The following is a 23,217-nucleotide window of genomic DNA, read 5'->3' as shown; positions in this document are numbered from 1 at the left end:
TAGTCATTTTCATCCTGTTCTTTTTTAAATTCATTATTAAAAGAATTTTCTGCCTCTGCATCAGCTGACTTTTTCGTCTTGTGTTTCCATTTCACGAATTTCTTGATGAGATTTAAATCTGTGCAGCCATCCATTACTTGCCACAATTGATTCATTGCCATCTGTTTTTTATTTATTTATTTACACCCTAACAGTAATGCCTTTTCTCAGAGCAAAGGACCATATATTGGCTTATTTGCTGCCCAGTTGATTGATTTTAGGAGAACCAACAATACAAAGATTTTTCCAAGGTTCTTATTTCGGTTTCTTTACCATGAACCATGGACCTTGGTGCTGGTGGGGAGGCTTGCGTGCCTCAGTGATACAGATGGTCGTACCGTAGGTGCAACCACAATGGAGGGGTATCTGTTGAGAGGCCAGACAAACGTGTGGTTCCTGAAGAGGGGCAACAGCCTTTTCAGTAGTTGCAGGGGCAACAGTCTGGATGATTGACTGATCTGGCCTTGTAACAATAACCAAAACAGCCTTGCTGTGCTGGTACTGTGAACGGCTGAAAGCAAGGGGAAACTACAGCCGTAATTTTTCCCGAGGGCATCCAGCTTTACTGTATGGTTAAATGATGATGGGGTCCTCTTGGGTAAAATATTCCGGAGGTAAAATAGTCCCCCATTCGGATCTCCGGGCGGGGACTACTCAGGAGGACGTCGTTATCAGGAGAAAAAAAACTACGGATCGGAGCGTGGAATGTCAGATCCCTTAATCAAGCAGATAGGTTAGAAAATTTAAAAAGGGAAATGGAGTGGTTAAAGTTAGATATAGTGGGAATTAGTGAAGTTCGGTGGCAGGAGGAACAAGACTTTTGGTCAGGTGAATACAGGGTTATAAATACAAAATCAAATAGGGGTAATGCAGGAGTAGGTTTAATAATGAATAAAAAAATAGGAGTGCGGGTAAGCTACTACAAACAGCATAGTGAACAGATTATTGTGACCAAGATAGACACGAAGCCCATGCTTACTACAGTAGTACAAGTTTATATGCCAATTAGCTCTGCATATGATGAAGAAATTGATGAAATGTATGATGAGGTAATAGAAATTATTCAGATAGTGAAGGGAGATGAAAATTTAATAGTCATGGGTGACTGGAATTCGAGTGTAGGAAAAGGGAGAGAAGGAAACATAGTAGGTGAATATGGATTGGGGGTAAGAAATGAAAGAGGAAGCTGTCTGGTAGAATTTTGCACATAGCATAACTTAATCATAGCTAACACGTGGTTCAAGAATCATAAAAGAAGGTTGTATACATGGAAGAATCCAGGAGATACTAAAAGGTGTCAGATAGATTATATAATGGTAAGACAGAGATTTAGGAACCAGGTTTTAAATTGTAAGACATTTCCAGCGGCAGATGTGGACTCTGACCACAATTTATTGGTTATGAACTGCAGATTAAAATTGAAGAAACTGCAAAAAGGTGGGAATTTAAAGAGATGGGACCTGGTTAAACTGACTAAACCAGATGTTGTACAGAGTTTCAGGGAGAGCATAAGGGAACAATTGACAGCAGTGGGGGAAAGAAGTACAGTAGAAGAAGAATGGGTAGCTCTGAGGGATGAAGTAGTGAACGCAGCAGAGGATCAAGTAGGTAACAAGATGAGGGCTAGTATAAATCCTTGGGTAACAGAAGAAATATTGAATTTAATTGATGAAAGGAGGAAACATAAAAACCCAGTAAATGAAGCAGGCAAAAAGGAATACAAATGTCTGAAAAATGAGATTGACAGGAAGTGCAAAATGGCTAAGTAGGGATGGCTAGAGGACAAATGTAAGGATGTAGAGGCTTATCTCACTAGGGGTAAGATAGATACTGCCTACAGGAAAATTAAAGAGACCTTTGGAGAAAAGAGAACCACTTGTATGAATATCAAGAGCTCAGATGGAAACCCACTCCTAACCAAAGAAGGTAAAGCAGAAAGGTGGAAGGAGTATATAGATGGTCTATACAGGGGCGATGTACTTGAGGACAATATTATAGAAATGGAAGAGAATGTAGATGAAGATGAAATGGGAGATACAATACTGCGTGAAGAGTTTGACAGAGCACTGAAAGACCTGAGTCGAAACATGACGCCGGGAGTAGACAACATTCCATTAGAACTACTGATGGCCTTGGGTGAGCCATTCCTGACAAAACTCTACCATCTGGTGAGCAAGATGTATGAGACAGGCGAAGTACCCTCAGACTTCAAGAAGAATATAATAATTCCAATCCCAAAGAAAGCAGGTGTTGACAGATGTGAAAATTACCGAACTATCAGTTTAATAATTCACAGCTGCAAAATACTAACGCAAATTCTTTACAGACGAATGGAAAAACTGGTAGAAGCCAACCTCGGGGAAGATCAGTTTGGATTCCGTAGAAATATTGGAACACGTGAGGCAATACTGACCTTACGACTTATCTTAGAAGAAAGATTAAGGAAAGGCAAACCTATGTTTCTAGCATTTGTAGACTTAGAGAAAGCTTTTGACAATGTTGACTGGAATACTCTCTTTCAAATTCTAAAGGTGGCAGGGATAAAATACAGCGAGCGAAAGGCTATTTACAATTTGTACAGAAAGCAGATGGCAGTTATAAGAGTCGAGGGGCATGAAAGGGAAGCAGTGGTTGGGAAGGGAGTGAGACAGGGTTGTAGCCTATCCCTGATATTATTCAATCTGTATATTGAGCAAGCAGTAGACGAAACAAAGGAAAAAATTGGAGTCATAATTAAAATCAATGGAAAAGAAATAAAAACTTTGGGGTTTGCCAATGACATTGTAATTCTGTCAGAGACAGAAAAGGACGTAGAAGAGCAGTTGAACGGAATGGACAGTGTCTTGAAAGGAGGATGTAAGGTGAACATCAACAAAAGCAAAACCAGGATAGTGAAATGTAGTCAAATTAAATCAGGTGATGCTTAGGGAACTAGATTAGGAAATGAGACACTCGAAGTAATAAATGAGTTTTGCTATTTGGGAAGCTAAATAACTGACGATGGTCAAGTAGAGAGGATATAAAATGTAGACTGGCAATGGCAAGGAAAGCGATTCTGAAGAAAAGAAATTTGTTAACATCGAGTATAGATTTAAGTGTCAGGAAGTCTTTTCTGAAAGTATTTGTATGGAGTGTAGCCATGTATGGAAGTGAAACATGGACGATAAATAGTTTGGACAGGAAGAGAATAGAAGCTTTTGAAATGTGGTGCTACAGAAGAATGCTGAAGATTAGATGGGTAGATCACATAACTAATGAGGAGGTATTGAATAGAATTGGGGAGAAGAGGAGTTTGTGGCACAACTTGACGAGAAGAAGGGACCGGTTGGTAGGACATGTTCTGAGGCATCAAGGGATCACAAATTTAGCACTGGAGGGCAGTGTGGAGGGTAAAAATCGTAGAGGGAGACCAAGAGATGAATACACTAAGCAGATTCAGAAGGATGTAGGTTGCAGTAGGTACTGGGAGATGAAGAAACTTGCACAGGATAGTGTAGCATGGAGAGCTGCATCAAACCAGTCTCAGGACTGAAGACCACAACAACAACAACACTTTTCGACGTTTACTCCTACATTCACTATCAAGTTTGCAGGTGTACTACAAAATCTAATCAATATTCTTCTTAATATGCTTATCATAGAAGTATCCACACTATACTTATTGGCTAACTTGCAACAAGTTTCTCCTTTTTTTAATGAATCAATAATGTATATTTTATCTTTAAGTGATAATATCACTCTCTTGTGCGTTGACATTTTTAAGCACAGAAGTGTCACAGCACAGCGGTGTAGCAACTGGAACTGTCTAACTCAAACAGTAATGAAACATGTGCTATCTAACTCAATAGTGAAACATGCTGTCTAACTGAAACAGTAATGAAATGCATGGGGCAGTGCAACATATCTGTGCACACCTGGACTAGACAACAAAGATACTTGCTTGCAGGTGACAATCCAGATAATTGTAATTGAGTCTCTACTGTATTATCTATGAGGGCATATTGAAAAGTTCTTGGCTTAGCTGTTCTTCATCTTTTTAGCTCAGAAACATACTTAAATTTTGGATGTAGTTCATGTTAGGTAAGTGAACTTTGTGTAAAATATTTCCAGTGATTCTGGAATGAAGCTTTCTCATTGTAGCAGATTGTGCACTGTTTTGAAACTTTCTGGCGTTGGTAAGAGCATTGCCAGCAAAAGGCACATTTCCAGGCTTGAGTCCTGGTGGGGCACACAGTTTTAATCATCCATAAAGTCTGATGTTTCCAGTGAGTTGATTGCGTTATCAAAATGTGACCGTTGAAGCATTGCAAAATACTTGCCTGTGGCTGCCAAAGCATCTACATAGGACTTTAAATGGTTTCTGGTGACAAATTTGTATAGGTTTGGGAATAGTGGAAAGTGGGTAGGTGCCAAATTGGGTAAATAGGCTCTTATTTCAAAAACTTAGACTCATACTTCTGACCTTGAGTTTTTTATTGGTGAAGCTCCTTTTGTTGACAAGCACATTGTCCGTAAGAAATATGAATTTTGTGTGATGCATTTCATGACTCTCCCCACAGGCATACAGAACACATGGAAATTTTGCAAGCTACTGTCTTAGCTTTCATGAAGTAATTTTCAAGAAGAGTACCTATTGCATACCAGATAACCATTCCTGCAGGTGAAACCAATTTTGCTTGGTTCATAACTGCTACCTTACACCTACTGTGTTTCTGTACTGTGTCTGGTATGAAGTGGTGGTCCCACGTCTCGTCCATATTTGTGCACAATATCAGTTTTTTTAAATTATTGTTTTATTTTTGAAATTGTTTTAAACATACCGAGCAGTGGTTATGACACAGGATTGATCTTCAAGGGAAAGAGGGCTCAATTCCTGTCCAACAATTAAATTTTTTTTCTGTATTTCACCAGATTCATTCAGGCAAATGGCAGGATGATTTATTTTCATTTGAAAGGACACTGCTGATTTAATTCCCAATATTTGTCCAGGCTCAGTGTTTTTATGTTGTTATTAATAATCTTGTTGACAGTAGGATGTGATACATTAAACTCCCTCCTTTCCTTTTAAAATAGTGCTAATATAGATGGGGAATTCAGTTGTGTGTTATCAACTTACAGCACTCATCTCGCATGTTAATTCTTCCTCTAAAATATGCCTTACTTTTTCTTTTGATGTACCTGCAGTATTATCTATTTTACACACCTCAAATTGCCTGCTGTTCAGTAACACTTGGTGTACATTCTTGATGTTCGCACCCATGCTTGCAGTTTTGGTTGTCATTCCTGTGGACTATTTTTACTCAGAGTGGTCATTTTTAATGCAACCACAATTTACTGATTTATTGTTTATCCACTTGGTATGAATTTTAATGATGATAAATTTAAAACAAAACAGAAAATGACTGCACATTACTTCAATATATCTGTTTTAATGCAACATGCATAACATAACTGTTATCTCTCAAGTCCTGCAATCGGTTTACTGAAATCTCACTGGCCGTCACATCCACAATAGCAGAAAAGCTCTGGGAGAACATCATTGCGAGATCTGAAAATCAAAACAGCGTCAAAGGGCGTAGGGGGCATTGGAAATTGAACTCTGCCATAGACAGCGATGTGAGACTAACAGTAGTTCACTGTCTGTTTGGAATCCAGGCAGGGAGTACACATAACAGCAAAACTTGTAGCACCTGAAGAAGACAACTGGATTGGTTGTCAAATTATTATGCATAAAATGAAACAATAACTCAGGAGAACACCTGTAAGCGTACCATTACACAGCATATTTATTTTAAAAATTCATGTAAGGAAAACTATTCCAAACAATAAGTTGACACTTTAGTTCCATCATTGTGCAACATGCACCAACATAACAAAAACAAAATATCTTGATATTGATGCCATCTTTATGTCAGGCCAAGAATTTTTTGCTTTTCTCAGATATATGATTGATAAATACTTCATTTTTATTTGTTTGAATGTAGTTTATACCATTCATACATGATGATGTACTTATGATATCTATTCAGTCAGTGTACACATTCCTTAAAACTTTTTATTCACCTCACCTATTTTATTAACTTGAACAGTACTCAAAGATATGTTGCTTGAGTGCCTTGTAGGTTACTTTTTATGGTTGAGCTATACTCATCAGGATTCTTCCAGTTGAGAACAGTTTATTATTTACTTACCTCACTGCAAGATAATTATGATGGATCCATCTTACAATGCTTTCAGTTGTAAGTCCCAAGACATGTGACTGAGTGGTGTACTCCTGATGTTGCACCCATACGGTACTATTGTTGCCTGTGTTAATGAAACTTTATTTATTTTCAATTAAAGTCTACTATCAGTCTTTGTGCTGAGCACTTTTTCATCTTAATTTTTAAGATTCAGTTAAATTTTTGTCTCTCATTAGGCGTTTGGCTCGGTATAAGTGCAACTGTGTTTGTATCAGCTGAATGGTCATTTACAGGACCTGATTCAGTGAGTAATTGTGCAATGTTATGTAGTGCTGACTCTGAATGATGAAAAATGACTTGACATGGCAAAAACTTATCAGGTGGACTTAATTCCTATCGACAAATATGAAATTATGCAGTTTTGTAGCTACTCACACAGTATTGATACTGGATGGAAGTTTTTGAGAATGAAAAAATTTCTCTACCATTTAGCATAAGTGTTTAATTGGATTAATATTGGCCAAATGTTGTTGTAGGTCATTGTTTGGACTTTTTCAAAATACTCATCAAACCGAATTGGGCTGTAACACCAATATTGATAGGATAAATAGCTACTCACCATATTAAATACCATAATAAGTTGCTTCTTGAGTAACAGACAAGTACCATGAGAAGTACTCTAGATGATATATTAAGCTGTTGGACTAAGTCCTTCATCAGACACAGAAAACTTGCACACATTCACATAAACACAACTCAAACACACATGGCCACTGTCACATCTGGACACTGAAACCTGACTGTGACTACTTCTGAGGTAAGCAGCAATCTTTGCTCAAATGGATAGTAAGGGTACAACAGGGATGTGAGGCGGGAAGAAGAGGGACAGCAGGGTAGGGATAGAGGAAGACGGTAGTGCCACCTATGAGTGTGTGCAGGGATGTCGTGTGGACAGGGTTTGGGCTGCTAGGTGCAGGATCGAGGGGTTGTAAAGGGGGAGAGGGGAGGGGGGGGGGGGGGGAAGAGAATTGATAACTGGTGGACAGCAACTAGCAAAAGTAGAATGCAACACAGTGTTTGTAGCTAAGTTGATAGATTACTTGAGTGCTTTCACAGGTGGCCTTACTTTTGATGGGGTGGGAGATGCCATTGACAGGATTGGTGTATGGGAGGATGTTATTGGTTTATACAGGGTGTTTCAAAAATGACCGGTATATTTGAAACGGCAATAAAAACTAAACGAGCAGCGATAGAAATACACCGTTTGTTGCAATATGCTTGGGACAACAGTACATTTTCAGGCAGACAAACTTTCGAAATTACAGTAGTTACAATTTTCAACAACAGATGGCGCTGCGGTCTGGGAAACTCTATAGTACGATATTTTCCACATATCCACCATGCGTAGCAATAATATGGCGTAGTCTCTGAATGAAATTACCCGAAACCTTTGACAACGTGTCTGGTGGAATGGCTTCACATGCAGATGAGATGTACTGCTTCAGCTGTTCAATTGTTTCTGGATTCTGGCGGTACACCTGGTCTTTCAAGTGTCCCCACAGAAAGAAGTCACAGGGGCTCATGTCTGGCGAATAGGGAGGCCAATCCATGCTGCCTCCTGTATGTTTCGGATAGCCCAAAGCAATCACACGATCATCGAAATATTCATTCAGGAAATTAAAGACGTCGGCCATGCGATGTGGCCGGGCACCATCTTGCATAAACCACGAGGTGTTCGCAGTGTCGTCTAAGGCAGTTTGTACCGCCACAAATTCACGAAGAATGTCCAGATAGCGTGATGCAGTAATCGTTTCGGATCTGAAAAATGGGCCAATGATTCCTTTGGAAGAAATGGCTGCCCAGACCAGTACTTTTTGAGGATGCAGGGACGATGGGACTGCAACATGGGGCTTTTCGGTTCCCCATATGCGCCAGTTCTGTTTATTGACGAAGCCGTCCAGGTGAAAATAAGTTTCGTCAGTAAACCAAATGCTGCCCACATGCATATCGCCGTCATCAATCCTGTGCACTATATCGTTAGCGAATGTCTCTCGTGCAGCAATGGTAGCGGCGCTGAGGGGTTGCCGCGTTTGAATTTTGTATGGATAGAGGTGTAAACTCTGGCGCATGAGACAATACGTGGACGTTGGCATCATTTGGACCACAGCTGCAACACGGCGAACGGAAACCCGAGGCCGCTGTTGGATCACCTGCTGCACTAGCTGCGCGTTGCCCTCTGTGGTTGCCGTACGCGGTCGCCCTATTTTTCCAGCACGTTCATCCGTCACGTTCCCAGTCTGTTGAAATTTTTCAAACAGATCCTTTATTGTATCGCTTTTCGGTCCTTTGGTTACATTAAACCTCCGTTGAAAACTTTGTCTTGTTGCAACAACACTGTGTTCTAGGCGGTGGAATTCCAACACCAGAAAAATCCTCTGTTCTAAGGAATAATCCATGTTGTCTACAGCACACTTGCACGTTGTGAACAGCACACGCTTACAGCAGAAAGACGACGTACAGAATGGCGCACCCACAGACTGCGTTGTCTTCTATATCTTTCACATCACTTGCAGCGCCATCTGTTGTTGAAAATTGTAACTACTGTAATTTCGAACGTTTGTCTGCCTGAAAATTTACTGTTGTCCCAAGCATATTGCAACAAACGGTGTATTTCTATCGCTGCTCGTTTAGTTTTTATTGCCGTTTCAAATATACCGGTCATTTTTGAAACACCCTGTATTTTGATATGTAATGAAATGCATTATCCTGCTTAAAATTTTATAGTTTGGAGGATATTTTGGCTACATTCTGAGGCACAAAATGATCTACACTTGATAGTTCATAATAGATGCCATAAGTTCAGGTATAAGTTAGTGGGTTTAGTCTGTGTCATCAAGACAGCTCACACATGTACAGAACCAACACCAGTCTGCAAATTACTTTCAGGCAAATGAGATCCAAGATCTGCCATATTCTACAGTGAAGTTCAATCAGACTATGAGGTTAAAGCTTCTGGAGCTGTACCTCATGTGACCAATCCCCAAATTTCATGAACTCTCAGAAGCCCGATAAATGATTTCAGTAGACCAGGTACAATGCTGCTTTGTGTACTGCAACTCTAAGAGGGGCAGTTTTCATCCCTGTCTTCTACAACCAGATGTTATAACATTTGGTGTTCCTTATTATTTGATTGTGACATAACATTATCCAGTTTGACTTTTTTTATGCTTCAGACAATTCTTGCTCATCGTCCCTGACCATTCATGTGACGTCAAAATCAAACAAAGGAAAATCCAGGATGGAACGTAACAGTATTATGAAAGGGGTAGTCATTACTCACCATATAGCAGGAGGCTGAGTCGCAGATAGGCACAATAAAAGACTGTCACAAAGTAAGCTTTTGGCCAACAAGACCTTTACAAAAACAGACGACACACACACACACACACACACACACACACACACACACACACACACACACACATTCACGCAAACGCAACTCTCACACACATGACCACAGTCTCTGGCAGCTGAAGCCACACTACGAACAGTAGTAGCAGTGGATGATGGGAGAGGCAACGAGGTTGGGGTAAGGAGGAGGCTGGGGCAGGGAAGGGGAGGGATAGCAGGGTAGTGAAGTGCTGCTGGGGAGCATGCAGGGACGAGGTGAAGAGAGGGTAGGGCAGCTAGGTACAGTCGGGAGGTTAGATGGAGGGTGTGGGGGTCGGGGGAGGGTAGCAGAAAAGTAGAAAAGTAAAAATACTGGATGGAAGAGGCTAGATGGATGAGGACAATGACTACAGGAATGTAGGACATTTGCAGGGAGAGTTCCCACCTGTGCAATTCAGAAAAGCTTGTGTTGGTGGGAAGTTTCCATATGGCACAGGCTGTGAAGCGGTCATTAAAATGAAGGAGGTCATGTTGGGCAGCATGCTCAGCAACAGGGTGGTCCAGTTGTTTCTTGACCAGTTTGTTGGTGGCTATTCATGCGGACAGCTCGTTGGTTGTCATGCCCACGTAGAATGCAGCACAATATTATTACATTCTTGTGAAGAGGTTGCACTGCTCTGTGGTAGGGTATTTCTAGTACATATGATGTTGTGGCTTGAGAAATTGGTTGCACACTTGCCATCTCTTGATGCACTTTTTCAGATTCCGTGTTTACATTGTCTTGCCATAAGCAGGGAAGCATATGTTCACTGTATGTAAATGAAAAATAGAGACATCAAGATTTGTAAGGTGTTTAATAATTAATGCACCTACTGGTAAGACTTAACTTTAACTGCCTGATAAGTTCTTAATGCAGTCTGCTGTTTTTATTTGTTGTCGTCCCATTTCCCCATATTCCTTAAATGCTATCACATTCTCTCCAGTTCCTGGCCATCAGAAATTTTGCCCTATAGTTACATCTTTTCTGCAGTAAATAGATTCACATAAACTATACATTATTGGGTATATGGAGCGCTTAGCTGACATTATTTATGGGCAGTATATTTTTTTCAGTGATGCAAATATCTCATCATTGTTGTTTGTGACATAATAAGATTTAAAAAGTGCTTATACTCTAATATAATTGCATTGTATGCAGAAACTGCAATAAAATATAATTCCATTGTGTGCTGAGATTGTATCTGGATATAATTTCAATCTGTACAGAAACTTCTGCGAGATATGCTTCAGAGGGACCCTACAAAGCGGCAGTCAGCAGAGATATATCTTGACCAACAAAGGGGTAAAGCTTTTCCTGAATACTTTTACTCATTCTTGCAGTCATATATGCATTTTTTCTCTGCTGCACCTATTGTATCACCAGATGAGAAGATTGCCAGGTAAGATGATAGAAGGAAAGCCATATGCATTTCTGATGTACTTTACCATGCATCTTTTATAATTATAAGTCAATTATTTCTCTGGATTTCAAATGTGAGGACTATGCTGAATTTTTAAAATTATTATTTCAGATTAAGAAAAGATGTAAATAACATAATAAATATTTTGAAGCCAGTACCAGAGGCTGAAAAGAGACCAGCAGATCAAGACGACAGTGATTCTGATATACCTAATGGTTCAGATGGCCTAGTCATTATTACAGCTCTAGTAACATCCTGCATAAGGTGAGAAAATAAGTTATATGAAATAATGAAAAGATATTTCTTTCATGATTAATTTAAGTATTTCATTTTATACTGACAAAAGTGTTTAGTATTGATGTTAATGAATTACAGTTTAACATGAAAACTTTTTTAGTAACCGTGATCAGAGCACAAATTAAAATGTAGTTCCACCTATAATTGGCTGGGTAAGGAAGTTCACAAGTGTAAGGCACACACCACTTGTAATGGAGCTATGTCTAGTTATGCACTGTGGTGTTCAAGATAGCCAGTAGGTTGATGACAGCTCTATTTATGAAAAATAAAGATGCACAGTCATAGTGTATTGCAGGTTATTTTGACTGATATGTTTGTATCAACAATAGTGAAAATAGATTGATATTTACCATTCAGAGGAGATGTCAAATCGCAGACAGGTGCAGCAAAAAAACTGCTATACATAATTTCTTCAAAAGTAGAAAACACACACTCATTCACACAAGCATCACTCACACACATGTGACAACTGTTTCTGGCTGCTGTGACTGGCCTGAATGGTAACTGCATCTGATGGGAGCAGCAACCTGGGTGGGTGGTCAGGTAAGGAGGAGGCTTGGTGGGGGAGGGGGATAGTAGTAGGATGGGGTGGGAGAAGATGTAGTGCTGCTAGTGGGAGTGTGCATGGATGTGATGGGGAGAGGGTAGGGCTGCTAGGCACAGCCGGGAGGTTAGGGGAGAGGGCTGGCAAAGGGGAGAACTAGAGAAGGGGAAAAGGACTACTGGTTGCGTTGGTGGGGTAGGAGGTTGTGTTGTACTGGAGTGGGTGCAGGAAAAGGGATAAGTAAATGGAGGACAGGAGCTAGTGAAGGTTGAGACTAGGGGGATTACGGAAACATAGAATATTTTGCGGGGAGATTTCCACCTGTGCAGTTTTGAAAGATTGGTTTTGGTAGAAAGGATCCAGATGGTGCAGGCTGTGAAGCAGTCATTGAAATGAAACACATCGTGTTGGGCAGTGTGTTCAGCAACTGGGTAGTCCAGTTGTCTCTTTGGCCAACATGCTGCCCAGCATGATAAGCTTCACTTCAGTGACTGCTTGACAGCCTGTGTCATATGGAGCTTTCCTATGAAAACCAGGTGTTATGAATTGCACAGATGGGAACTCTACATACTGCATATCCTTCATACTGTACCCCCCACCCCCACGACCTCAAAACTTTGCTAGTCCCTGTCCTCCACCTACTTCCTCTGCTCCAACTCCAGCACTATACATGACTTCTATTGCATAAACACACCTAGTAGTCTTTTTCCCCATTCTCTGCATCTCTCCTCCCTTTCCTCCCTTTCCCCCCTCCTACTCCCCAGCACAGCCTCCTGACTTTGCACCCAGCAGCCCTGTCCTGTCCTCACACATCCCTGCATGTTCCCACAAGCTCCCTGCATGCCCCCCCTTCCCTACCCTGCTATCCTTCCCTCCCCTACCCACCTGACAGGCCACAGTGACCAGGGGCAGTGGTCATGTGTGTTTGAATTGTGCTAATGTAGATCTGTGTATGTTTTCTACTTCAGAAGAACACCTTTTGGCTGAAAGCTAAAATGTACAGTAGTCTTTTTGTTGTGCTGCCTGTGACTGATAACATCCTCTGTATGGTAAGTAGCAATCTACCCTTTTCACAATATTGCTGTTATTCAATCCTGGACTTTCCATTGTTTGATTTGTTTATAGTAACTTTTGAGAACATTTTTTGTGTAGAATATCAGTGGTCTTGATAAAATATTGTAAAATTGAATTAAAAACAGTCTTGATCACAATAAAATATTTATTGGCAATGGTAACCCATTTCAGTAATAACGTGACCATGATGACAGGTGGTGGCAGTTAATGGTGCAGGTATTGTGGGTCCACTACTGTCAGCTGCTCATTGCAGCAATAGACATTCATGGATTCATAATATGTGTTTTGTTCAACACCAACACCTGCCATCATGGTGTAATATAGTCTGAAGGTGGTCACATTTTGACCAAAACTGGTTATCGTTGGCAATAAATATTTTATTGCAGTCAAGACTACTTTTGATATACTTATACTGTAGAAAATCTCTTTCATTTTTAATTTACCAAGTGTGGAGAGAAAGCTGCTTTTCAGTTTTGTATCTCATTAAGTGTTGTAAGAATTTAATTTTGGAATTGATGCTGTAAGCTACTTTTAAATCCTTTGGAAGTAATAGTGTGTTCCATTAATACATGGTGTTTGAGAAAATGGCCAGTCGTAAATTGTGTGTTAGGTAACAAACAGTAATAGTATTCCTGAATGTTGAAGATGAAATCCAATTCACATTCTGAAATGTCTGAATAATGTTGAGGATGCTAAAAGGATGCCAGTGCAGTTGAACAAACAGTTTTTCGCTGTACGGAACCTGTAGGGTGATCTCTGTAGGTGGATCAAAAATGGAGCAGCGGACCCTCCACTACAGTGATTACATCAGACATTATTCATGCAAACATCCAGATAACAGCAGATGAGGTCTTTCACACCTTAAAGGCAGTATAAGGTAAAAGTTTATGATTTTTGGGTGTAATGATCAGAAGAAAGAGGCAAAGAAGACAGTAGCCAACAACTTGCTGCACAGTTGGTAAACAGAAGGAGAAAAGGACTTGGGAAATATTGTGACAGGAAATGAGATGTGTGTTTATTTCTTTATGCTTGAATAAAATCAGGCAGTCTATGGAAAAATTCACACAGTGTTAAAAAAAAAAGAAAAAAATCATAACTTGCAGTCTGCAATGAAAGTGACTGCATGAGTATTCAGATCAGGAGAGTCTGATCCCTAGAACATTTTTGAGAGATGGCAGTCAGTTGATTCTGTGCAATACATTTGCACTCTGAAGAAACTTGAAGCACATCTTCAGCATGTTTGACCATCAAACACTCCAGTGCCTTTGCAAGAACTGACACAGATGTGAAAGCAGTTGCTGAGTATCTAAAATGTGGAAGGAAAATCTTACCTCATCTTTCATTATATACAGATCTAGCATAATCAGTATACTACCAATATTCAGCTGATATGTGTATCGTGGCCATTACTTTGAAGATTCAGAGACTCAGTGTGACAATGGCTTTTTTTCCAGAATGGCAATGAAGATTGTGATTAAATGGTGTGCATATTTAACTTCATTTCTTGTGATTTAAAAGAGAAATAAATTAGAGGGTATTGCTTTCTGATCAGTACACTTACATGACTTAATCCTATCTGGTAATACATAATGTTCAAAAGTTTTGCTGTAATTGTAAACATAACAAATACAGGTAGAGTTTTCCATTAACTAATTAATCTGCGAATAGGGGAAAGTCTGTCAGCTACATCACATCAAGAGCTTTGTTGTGAATAGAATATGTAACGGATAGAAATTGCAATTAGACAGGACACATGCAATGATTATACTCTTTATCAAACGTCTGAAAAGGCAAACAAGGATGGGGCTGCAAGGGAGAGCATGCATTATCTATGGCTTTAGAATAGTTACAGCTGTTTGTTTCTGGATAAGACCATTTAATTCAGCCACGTTTAACCAGAAAGTTCTCTTTTGCACCTCATCATTAACCACACCTCTGTGTAGAGAACTAGTGCATTCACTTATAATTTGTGCTTTTTAGCAAATTTTTTCTGTTGTTAACAAAGAAAAATTTATAGTTGCATACTGTTATTAGCCCATCCTCTGCATCATTCAATGCATTGCCACATTGCTTATAAAAATATTAATTTTTTTATGGTTGCATTTTTAAAGTGTCTGAAAATTTGTTTAATGATGTGGTTATTTTTGTTGAGTTACTTATTTGCTCACATATTTCATAACATTTTTCTAAAATATTGGAGATAAATCAGATATTTAATTTCGTGCATAAGTGAAAAATCACTGAGCAATTTGAAATATTGGAATTCACTTGGAATAAGATTAAGAATGGTTTGATAAATGGAGAAGGCTCTCAGCAAACCTAACAGAAACTGGCTGTAAATCATCTCAGGGAAAGCCTCACAGATAGTAAAACAGACTATAATGTGCAGTTTGTATCTGCTCCAACACTCACTGCTGTGGACAATGCGTTTACGATACACTCGTCACTACTGAAAGTAATTTTAATCTTGCAGTATTCAATCTTTATGAAATCTAGAAGATTTAGATGAAAAGTAGAGTAGATTTTAGGAGAGCTCTCTGATGTACTAGGGTATTATTGTATTATTATTATTATTATTATTATTATTATTATTATTATTATTATTTTAACAGGGGTCTGCATTATTGTACATCAAAATTACAGAGTCTAGATATACTCTTGGAATTGGCCGCTCACACATCAGCTGAAACAGTTCTGGACAGGATTCTTCCATATGTTGTAAGTAACTCTTTCATTCTTTAACTTGGGATAAATTTATGACAATAAGGGTACATAATACTTTAGGGATGTAATTCCTTATGATTTCAGTTCCATTTGGTCCATGATACATATCCTCGTGTCAGAGTGAGGGCCATTCAGGCACTTACAAAATGCTTAACAATGGTCAAAACCATTCCATGCAGTGATGCCAATATTTTCCCAGAGTATGTTCTACCAGGATTGGCACAGGTTAGTTGTTTTAATTTTCTAGTTAATCTAGTACATAAAGGCATGAATACTGTATAATTAATTCCTCTACAGGTCATGCATTATGGCTTGATGGGTTCCCATCTAGATATTTGCAAGCACTATATGGCTCAAATACAACATTATCCAGTGCAGCCAGTCTTGAAAAAGATTACGGTGAAATAAATCAGTTTTGCATTCCTATGTACAGTCTCAAAATGTGCCAATGGGCTATGCTGAAAATGTGCCCTATATTGCGCAAATATACTGCCACAGGCTCGAGTTAGGAACATCATACTTGATGAATCTGCAGCCTCTTGTGATTGATGCAAATACCACTTGTGCCCTTCCCATACAGCGGAATAAAAACCTTAGCTGATCAGACCAACAGGCTGTTTTTGCTCGTTGTCATTCCCATTGATTTAAACACATATAAAGTTCCTGAGTTTAGAAGAGAAGTGTCATTTTGGTAAATGTTGCTTTCATCATAGTGTTGAAATAGCATATATATTGTCCTTATATAGGTGGTGCCCTGCAGCTCTCAACACGCTCAAGAGCACTGTGGGGAGGGTAGTGTGAGCAGCTGCACTTTTATCCTGTGTGTTGTGTGTTCCATCTGGTAGTCTCAGTGCTGGGTGCACTTGCTGAGTGTATTGTGGCCAGTATTGGTTTTGAGAAGGGCTCAAGAGTCTCAGATCTTTCCAGAAGAGAATCATTGTTCCTAATTTCAATGGTATTGCTTGTGATGCTATCCTTGAATCCACATGTATTGCACAGTAATCTAGTTCATTCAAAACTGAACACACAACCTTTATCCAATTTGTATTTGTTTTTTCCAGATTTACCTTTCTGCCTCAAGCAGGCATTCTGGAGTAATGCAAACATCACTGCAGAGTGCAGCATTGTGTCTACTTGATGTTCAGTGGCGCGCAGTCACATTGAGTACCTTAATGACATTCATCCACAATCTTACGGGATTCTTGACCAAGTTGACTAGATGTCTAATTTGAACAAGCTCACTATATCTCCAATTCTCCAAAATGATTGGAAGATTTGATTATAGCAGCAGTACTTAGACCATATCTAGTGACTGCATGAGATAGTAGTATATTTCTTAATGTGTTTCTGAAAGCAAGAAGAAAATCTATAGGGATTGTGCCTGTTGAATACGGATGCAGGGCGCTTGGTCACTGTCCAGAAACAGTTGAAAACTTCGTTGACAGACTTCAGGCTACTGCCATGGGCTAAAGTGGTGTTGAGGCACCTGTATAGAAAGCTGTTGCACTTTTGGTCTTGTCTGGGCTCCCTGATGTCACAGCACCTTCCAGTGTACCTGGCCAGACTGTTTCACTCTCACTTGGGGTGAATGATGAACAGTGTCAGTCTCACAAATCTCTGGGTGGAAGATGAAAGTGGGTACTGACCACATGCTTGTCTCTGTAAGCCTTAAGATGTTTTGCAGTCTTGCCCATTACCGAGAGTACATTTGAACCAGGAGGCGATGCCTTGCCTCTCCTTCCCTCTTTCCTGACGAAGCAACGGCTGGTTGCGAAAGCTTGAATTTTGTGTGTGTGTTTGTGTTTGTTTGTGTGTCTATCGACCTGCCAGCGCTTTTGTTTGGTAAGTCTCATCATCTTTGTTTTTAGATAAATTGATAATGATGTACACGTGGTACTGGGGCAGAAACTTGGCTGAAACCAGAAGTGAATATCCACAAAGTTTAAAATTACATTTGAAATATATATTACTAGCTGACTTTACCAGGATTTTGGAGACATGTTTGTCGTCGAAAACAATACAGTAGTATGTAGTGAGGTTGGGCAGATTTGTAATGTGAAACCACTTGAGCAATTTATTTTTAAGTGTAGTCTGGTGGCCTTACTACCAGGCAGGATCCACAGAAGTGCATGTAACAAAGCAGGTGAATTTTTTCCAGCTGTTAAATTTTTCTTCCTTCCAAAATTATTATTATTTTCAAATTTTGTGGTATCTTCGATAGAGTCATTTACACAAAATGTACACAGTATCTGAAGATTTCGAATACTGTCTCAAGGTTTGTTCAACTTTTTGATAAGGTAGATGAATAAACTACATAACTATCTAATGCTTCCATACAACCAAAGACAAAAATATGTTAGCAACTCTTGCAGTCATTTGGTTTTAGAGTAATTAAGATCTGTAAGTAAAACATTATTACTGCAATAGAATCCCACATTTATGCAAACTAGCCAGGATAATTCAGTACAAATTATCATTGTATCTAAAAGTCCTTGTTGAATAAATTTTCATCTACTATTAATTTAATAAAAAATGTAAATCTTTCATTGTAATTTGTGAAATATTTAGTGAACAGCAATGGGCAACTTCAGTTTTAATTAATGTAACCTTATAAAAGAGGCATGTTGGAGGCCATTTAAGTCAGTCTGTGGAGAGATGAATACGAAATCTATGTCCACCGACTGATACCGGGAAATGTACTGCAGTGATGTATTATAAATTAAAAGTAAGAAAATATACCATATTTTATCTAAATTTCATGTCCTGGAGGTTTTTTTTTTGATGATTTATTGACTGTTTAAATGGTTATTTGGACAGCGAGTGTGTAGTTATTATAATGGACTGTGCCATACTTCAGTAAAGCTCACTTTGGCAATAGGAACAGACTGTGAACTGTGTTGCTTCCAAATGGTACTTGTTGATCATATTTTATCTGTTTTGATTTGATTATCTACTTAGATGGACAGTGAGATGAGTGACTGGTACAGTAACTGTATTAATGATTTACTGGCCACAAAGTAATAACTGTGCTTAATTGTGACACTGTTAGGTTACTGCACTTGAACTGTGTTGCTTGATGTCAGTGCATTGTGTACGTATCCAGTTATCTGTACTATGATTATAATACATGAGACTTAATCTGGCCATAAGCAGTAGTTTATTTAACATCTAAGTGCAACTGAAGTATTCGAACTACAAATCTGGTTTAGACTACATTATTGACAATAGCCTACTTTCAACACTATCTTTTTGGCCAATGTCAACGGAAGCACAGCTTCTGAGGAAACATTTGTGTGAGTAATGGCTAGGCTATAACTGCCTTGGTTGATCATGGATTTGTTTAGTAAGCATGACACTGTTACGGAGATGGTATCTAACTCCGTTAGCAGATTCTTAAAGAAGGGTGTTCTCTATCATGAGAGAGAAATACTTCTAGAAGGCAGATAGTATATGTTCAAAGAAGAACTTTGCAAACATCTTGCAAAATTACCTCATTGGAAAACAATCAGAGAGATTAAAGCTCATACTGAAACTTATTAAGTCATTCTTCCCATACATCATGTGTGACTGGGACAGGAAAAGGGGAAAATGATAGTGTTAACTAAAGTACAAGTACTTTGTGTCACATACAGTAATTTAACTTGCAGAGTATACGTGTAGATGTAGATTTAGGTGTAGATGCACATATAAATGACTGAGCATTGTTTTTTGAGAATACAGTGCACTCATAAGTTGTATGATACATCGTGTTACCCATTGCCACAATACCTCTCATTCATCTGATATTGTGCCAAAAAATGCAAGCTTCAGGTAAGTTTCACCACGGCACTCTTGCTTTTAAGCCTGAAAGCATCATGTTAATAGAGGTGAAATAGTTGTATCTAAAAAACCTGAACTGTCTTAAGTAATATAGCACTGTCTATCTGTAAGTGTCTATTATGCTGTGTGTCATTGATGAGTCGCTAGCTCCACAGAGAAAGGAAGGTCTGCAGGCAAAGCTGTGCTTGTAAGAGCATAAAAATCGTAGATGTAGACAGTACTATTCCCCATTATGTTACTCCAGTGCTGTCCTAGGACTTAAAAAGAAGCTGCAGCATCAGCCACTTGTCAATATTGCTGTTTATCCTCAGACCAATGTTCCTACAAACTTCTTATATCCATTGTTTTATTCATGTTAATGGAGTGAGACAACAATTCTTCCTCTTATTTGCTATTTATGTGTCTTTGAACTCTGGATTGTAGGACAATTGAAAAAATAAACAAAATAATAATATAATAATTGGAATCTGATAACCCAAAGGAAATGTTGGTTAAGTTCTTGGGACAGAAAATGCCTACTTCTAAAGCAGCTAAAGAAATCTAATAGTGATTGATATGTAAGTAACAATCTCAGATATAAGAAAGCTTGCTTAAAAATATTACCAGAGACTTGTAAAAGTTCAGAGTCTCAGAAAGTATGCTCCTCAAAGTATTCCTTTGAGAGATTCACTGGGTGAAGTGGTTTCAGTGTCCACTTTAGTTTAATTTGGTTTTTCGTTATGTGCCATGGATAATATTTATGACACCTTGCTATGATGTGGAAAGTGTCAGTATGTTCACAAATAAACTAATTCTCCTCTGTCAAAATGTTGCTATGTGCTGCCTGTTAACAGGCTTAGATTAAAAAAAAAAAAATATATATATATAATATCCCTATGACATACAGATACTAATTATTCAGATGGGGTAGAATGAGTTTTAAGGTGAAAATGATTTCAATATACACTCCTGGAAATTGAAATAAGAACACTGTGAATTCATTGTCCCAGGAAGGGGAAACTTTATTGACACATTCCTGGGGTCAGATACATCACATGATCACACTGACAGAACCACAGGCACATAGACACAGGCAACAGAGCATGCACAATGTCGGCACTAGTACAGTGTATATCCACCTTTCGCAGCAATGCAGGCTGCTATTCTCCCATGGAGACGATCGTAGAGATGCTGGATGTAGTCCTGTGGAACGGCTTGCCATGCCATTTCCACCTGGCGTCTCAGTTGGACCAGCGTTCGTGCTGGACGTGCAGACCGCGTGAGACGACGCTTCATCCAGTCCCAAACATGCTCAATGGGGGACAGATCCGGAGATCTTGCTGGCCAGGGTAGTTGACTTACACCTTCTAGAGCACGTTGGGTGGCACGGGATACATGCGGACGTGCATTGTCCTGTTGGAACAGCAAGTTCCCTTGCCGGTCTAGGAATGGTAGAACGATGGGTTCGATGACGGTTTGGATGTACCGTCCACTATTCAGTGTCCCCTCGACGATCACCAGTGGTGTACGGCCAGTGTAGGAGATCGCTCCCCACACCATGATGCCGGGTGTTGGCCCTGTGTGCCTCGGTCGTATGCAGTCCTGATTGTGGCGCTCACCTGCACGGCGCCAAACACGCATACGACCATCATTGGCACCAAGGCAGAAGCGACTCTCCTCGCTGAAGACGACGCGTCTCCATTCGTCCCTCCATTCACGCCTGTCGCGACACCACTGGAGGCGGGCTGCACGATGTTGGGGCGTGAGCGGAAGACGGCCTAACAGTGTGCGGGACCGTAGCCCAGCTTCATGGAGACGGTTGCGAATGGTCCTCGCCGATACCCCAGGAGCAACAGTGTCCCTAATTTGCTGGGAAGTGGCGGTGCGGTCCCCTACGGCACTGCGTAGGATCCTATGGTCTTGGCGTGCATCCGTGCGTCGCTGCGTTCCGGTCCCAGGTCGACGGGCACGTGCACCTTCCGCCGACCACTGGCGCTGTGGAGACCTCACGCCCCACGTGTTGAGCAATTCGGCGGTACGTCCACCCGGCCTCCCGCATGCCCACTATACGCCCTCGCTCAAAGTCCGTCAACTGCACATACGGTTCACGTCCATGCTGTCGCGGCATGCTACCAGTGTTAAAGACTGCGATGGAGCTCCGTATGCCACGGCAAACTGGCTGACACTGACGGCGGCGGTGCACAAATGCTGCGCAGCTAGCGCCATTCGACGGCCAACACCGCGGTTCCTGGTGTGTCCGCTGTGCCGTGCGTGTGATCATTGCTTGTACAGCCCTCTCGCAGTGTCCGGAGCAAGTATGGTGGATCTGACACACCGGTGTCAATGTGTTCTTTTTTCCATTTCCAGGAGTGTATTAGTCATTTGCCAGCACCATTCATTCAAAAAAGAGGTAGTTGAATTCTTTTATGGCTGCATGCTTTGCTCCTTTATGTGCAAGAATAAGGTTAATTCGTGGGTAGTGGAGTACATGTGTTCCTTGCACTACATTGTGACTACTGCCATTATTTTAAAATTTTAACTTATTCTCTACAGCAAACTTCATAAAAGAGTAAAGATTTTGCAAGGCTGTTGTTAGTATACCCAATTTTTTAAATGGTTGTCTACCTGAAATTTGAGGATGGAGTCTAGTTATTGTCATTACAACCTGTTTTTTTGCAATGAATACTTGTGTCCACGTGTGGGATTGCCCCACTAGATTATTGCATATGACGTTAGTGAATGAAGGTATTCCTAATGGTTTCATCATCAAAATCAGTAGTTTCACGTAGAGAAATTGTTGCTAAACTCAAGTGTTTGAGAAGAATTGCAAAATGTGATTCTGTTTCAAGTTCTGAACAGTGTGCATAGCCAGGAATTTCGAACAACCAGTTTTCCTTATTTCCTTTCTACTATGCTGTAATGGTGATGACACAACTTACCTTGTACGAATTAAATGAACTGTGTTTTTTCTAAGTTAAATGAACACTTACTGGGAACCAACCAACAAGCTTTTGAATATTTCATTTATTGCTCATTCTGTTGTTGCAGTTCTGTTGAGCTTGATTATAAACACTATTTCTCCTGCATCAGTGTGAGATAGGAGGTCATTTGCGTACAGCAAGCTTCCAGAACTGAACCCTGTGTAACACCAGTAATGATTTTTCCCCAGTCAGAAGGACATCCAGCATAAGAGCAGTATGAGCTTTCTAACATGACTATTTGCTTTCTATCAGTTATACATGAAGTACTTCAAACATAAAAAATGTTATATGTCTAAAAATTAATTCTGTGATTTGCACAGTCAGATGCCTCAGGCAGCTTACAGAAAATCTGAGTAACAGAAATCTTGTCGTTCATATATTTTAATGTACTGACAGCAAAATGGCAGATGCACATTCAGTAGAGAGGCGCTTCTGGAACCTAAATTGTGATGGAATCTAAATTGTTATTGGCTCAGTATCTTATATTTGCAGATATATTCAACCATTCTCAAATACATTACTTTTTTCAAAGATTTTAAGAATCAAATATGTTGATGATTTTTGTCAATTGTCCTGCCTTTTTAGGCATAGTTTAGTGTGTCTGAAAAGATACATTTTTTGTCTTTCCCTGCAAAAATTTGTATTGGTCATGAAACGATTAAATGCTAGTGGTACTGATTATCACATATATTGCCAAGCTTTTGTATTTGAACTGATCATACCAATGT

General features: G+C 39.7%; 1 protein-coding gene across 1 annotated transcript in view; it reads left to right on the top strand.

Annotated features, from left to right (window-relative positions):
* LOC126175644 (phosphoinositide 3-kinase regulatory subunit 4) overlaps positions 1–23,217 on the top strand; it is a 189,732-nt gene that overhangs the window by 47,216 nt on the left and 119,299 nt on the right. Inside the window, exons 7-10 of the mRNA XM_049922534.1 lie at positions 10,878–11,050; positions 11,183–11,335; positions 15,599–15,704; positions 15,795–15,935. Of these exons, the coding sequence (XP_049778491.1) occupies positions 10,878–11,050; positions 11,183–11,335; positions 15,599–15,704; positions 15,795–15,935 (573 nt within the window). The remainder of the gene's footprint in view (positions 1–10,877; positions 11,051–11,182; positions 11,336–15,598; positions 15,705–15,794; positions 15,936–23,217) is intronic.

Source organism: Schistocerca cancellata, chromosome 3 (genome assembly GCF_023864275.1).
Source record: "Schistocerca cancellata isolate TAMUIC-IGC-003103 chromosome 3, iqSchCanc2.1, whole genome shotgun sequence".
Classification (NCBI taxonomy): Eukaryota; Metazoa; Arthropoda; class Insecta; order Orthoptera; family Acrididae; genus Schistocerca; species Schistocerca cancellata.
This window is presented reverse-complemented; position numbering and strand designations above follow the sequence as displayed.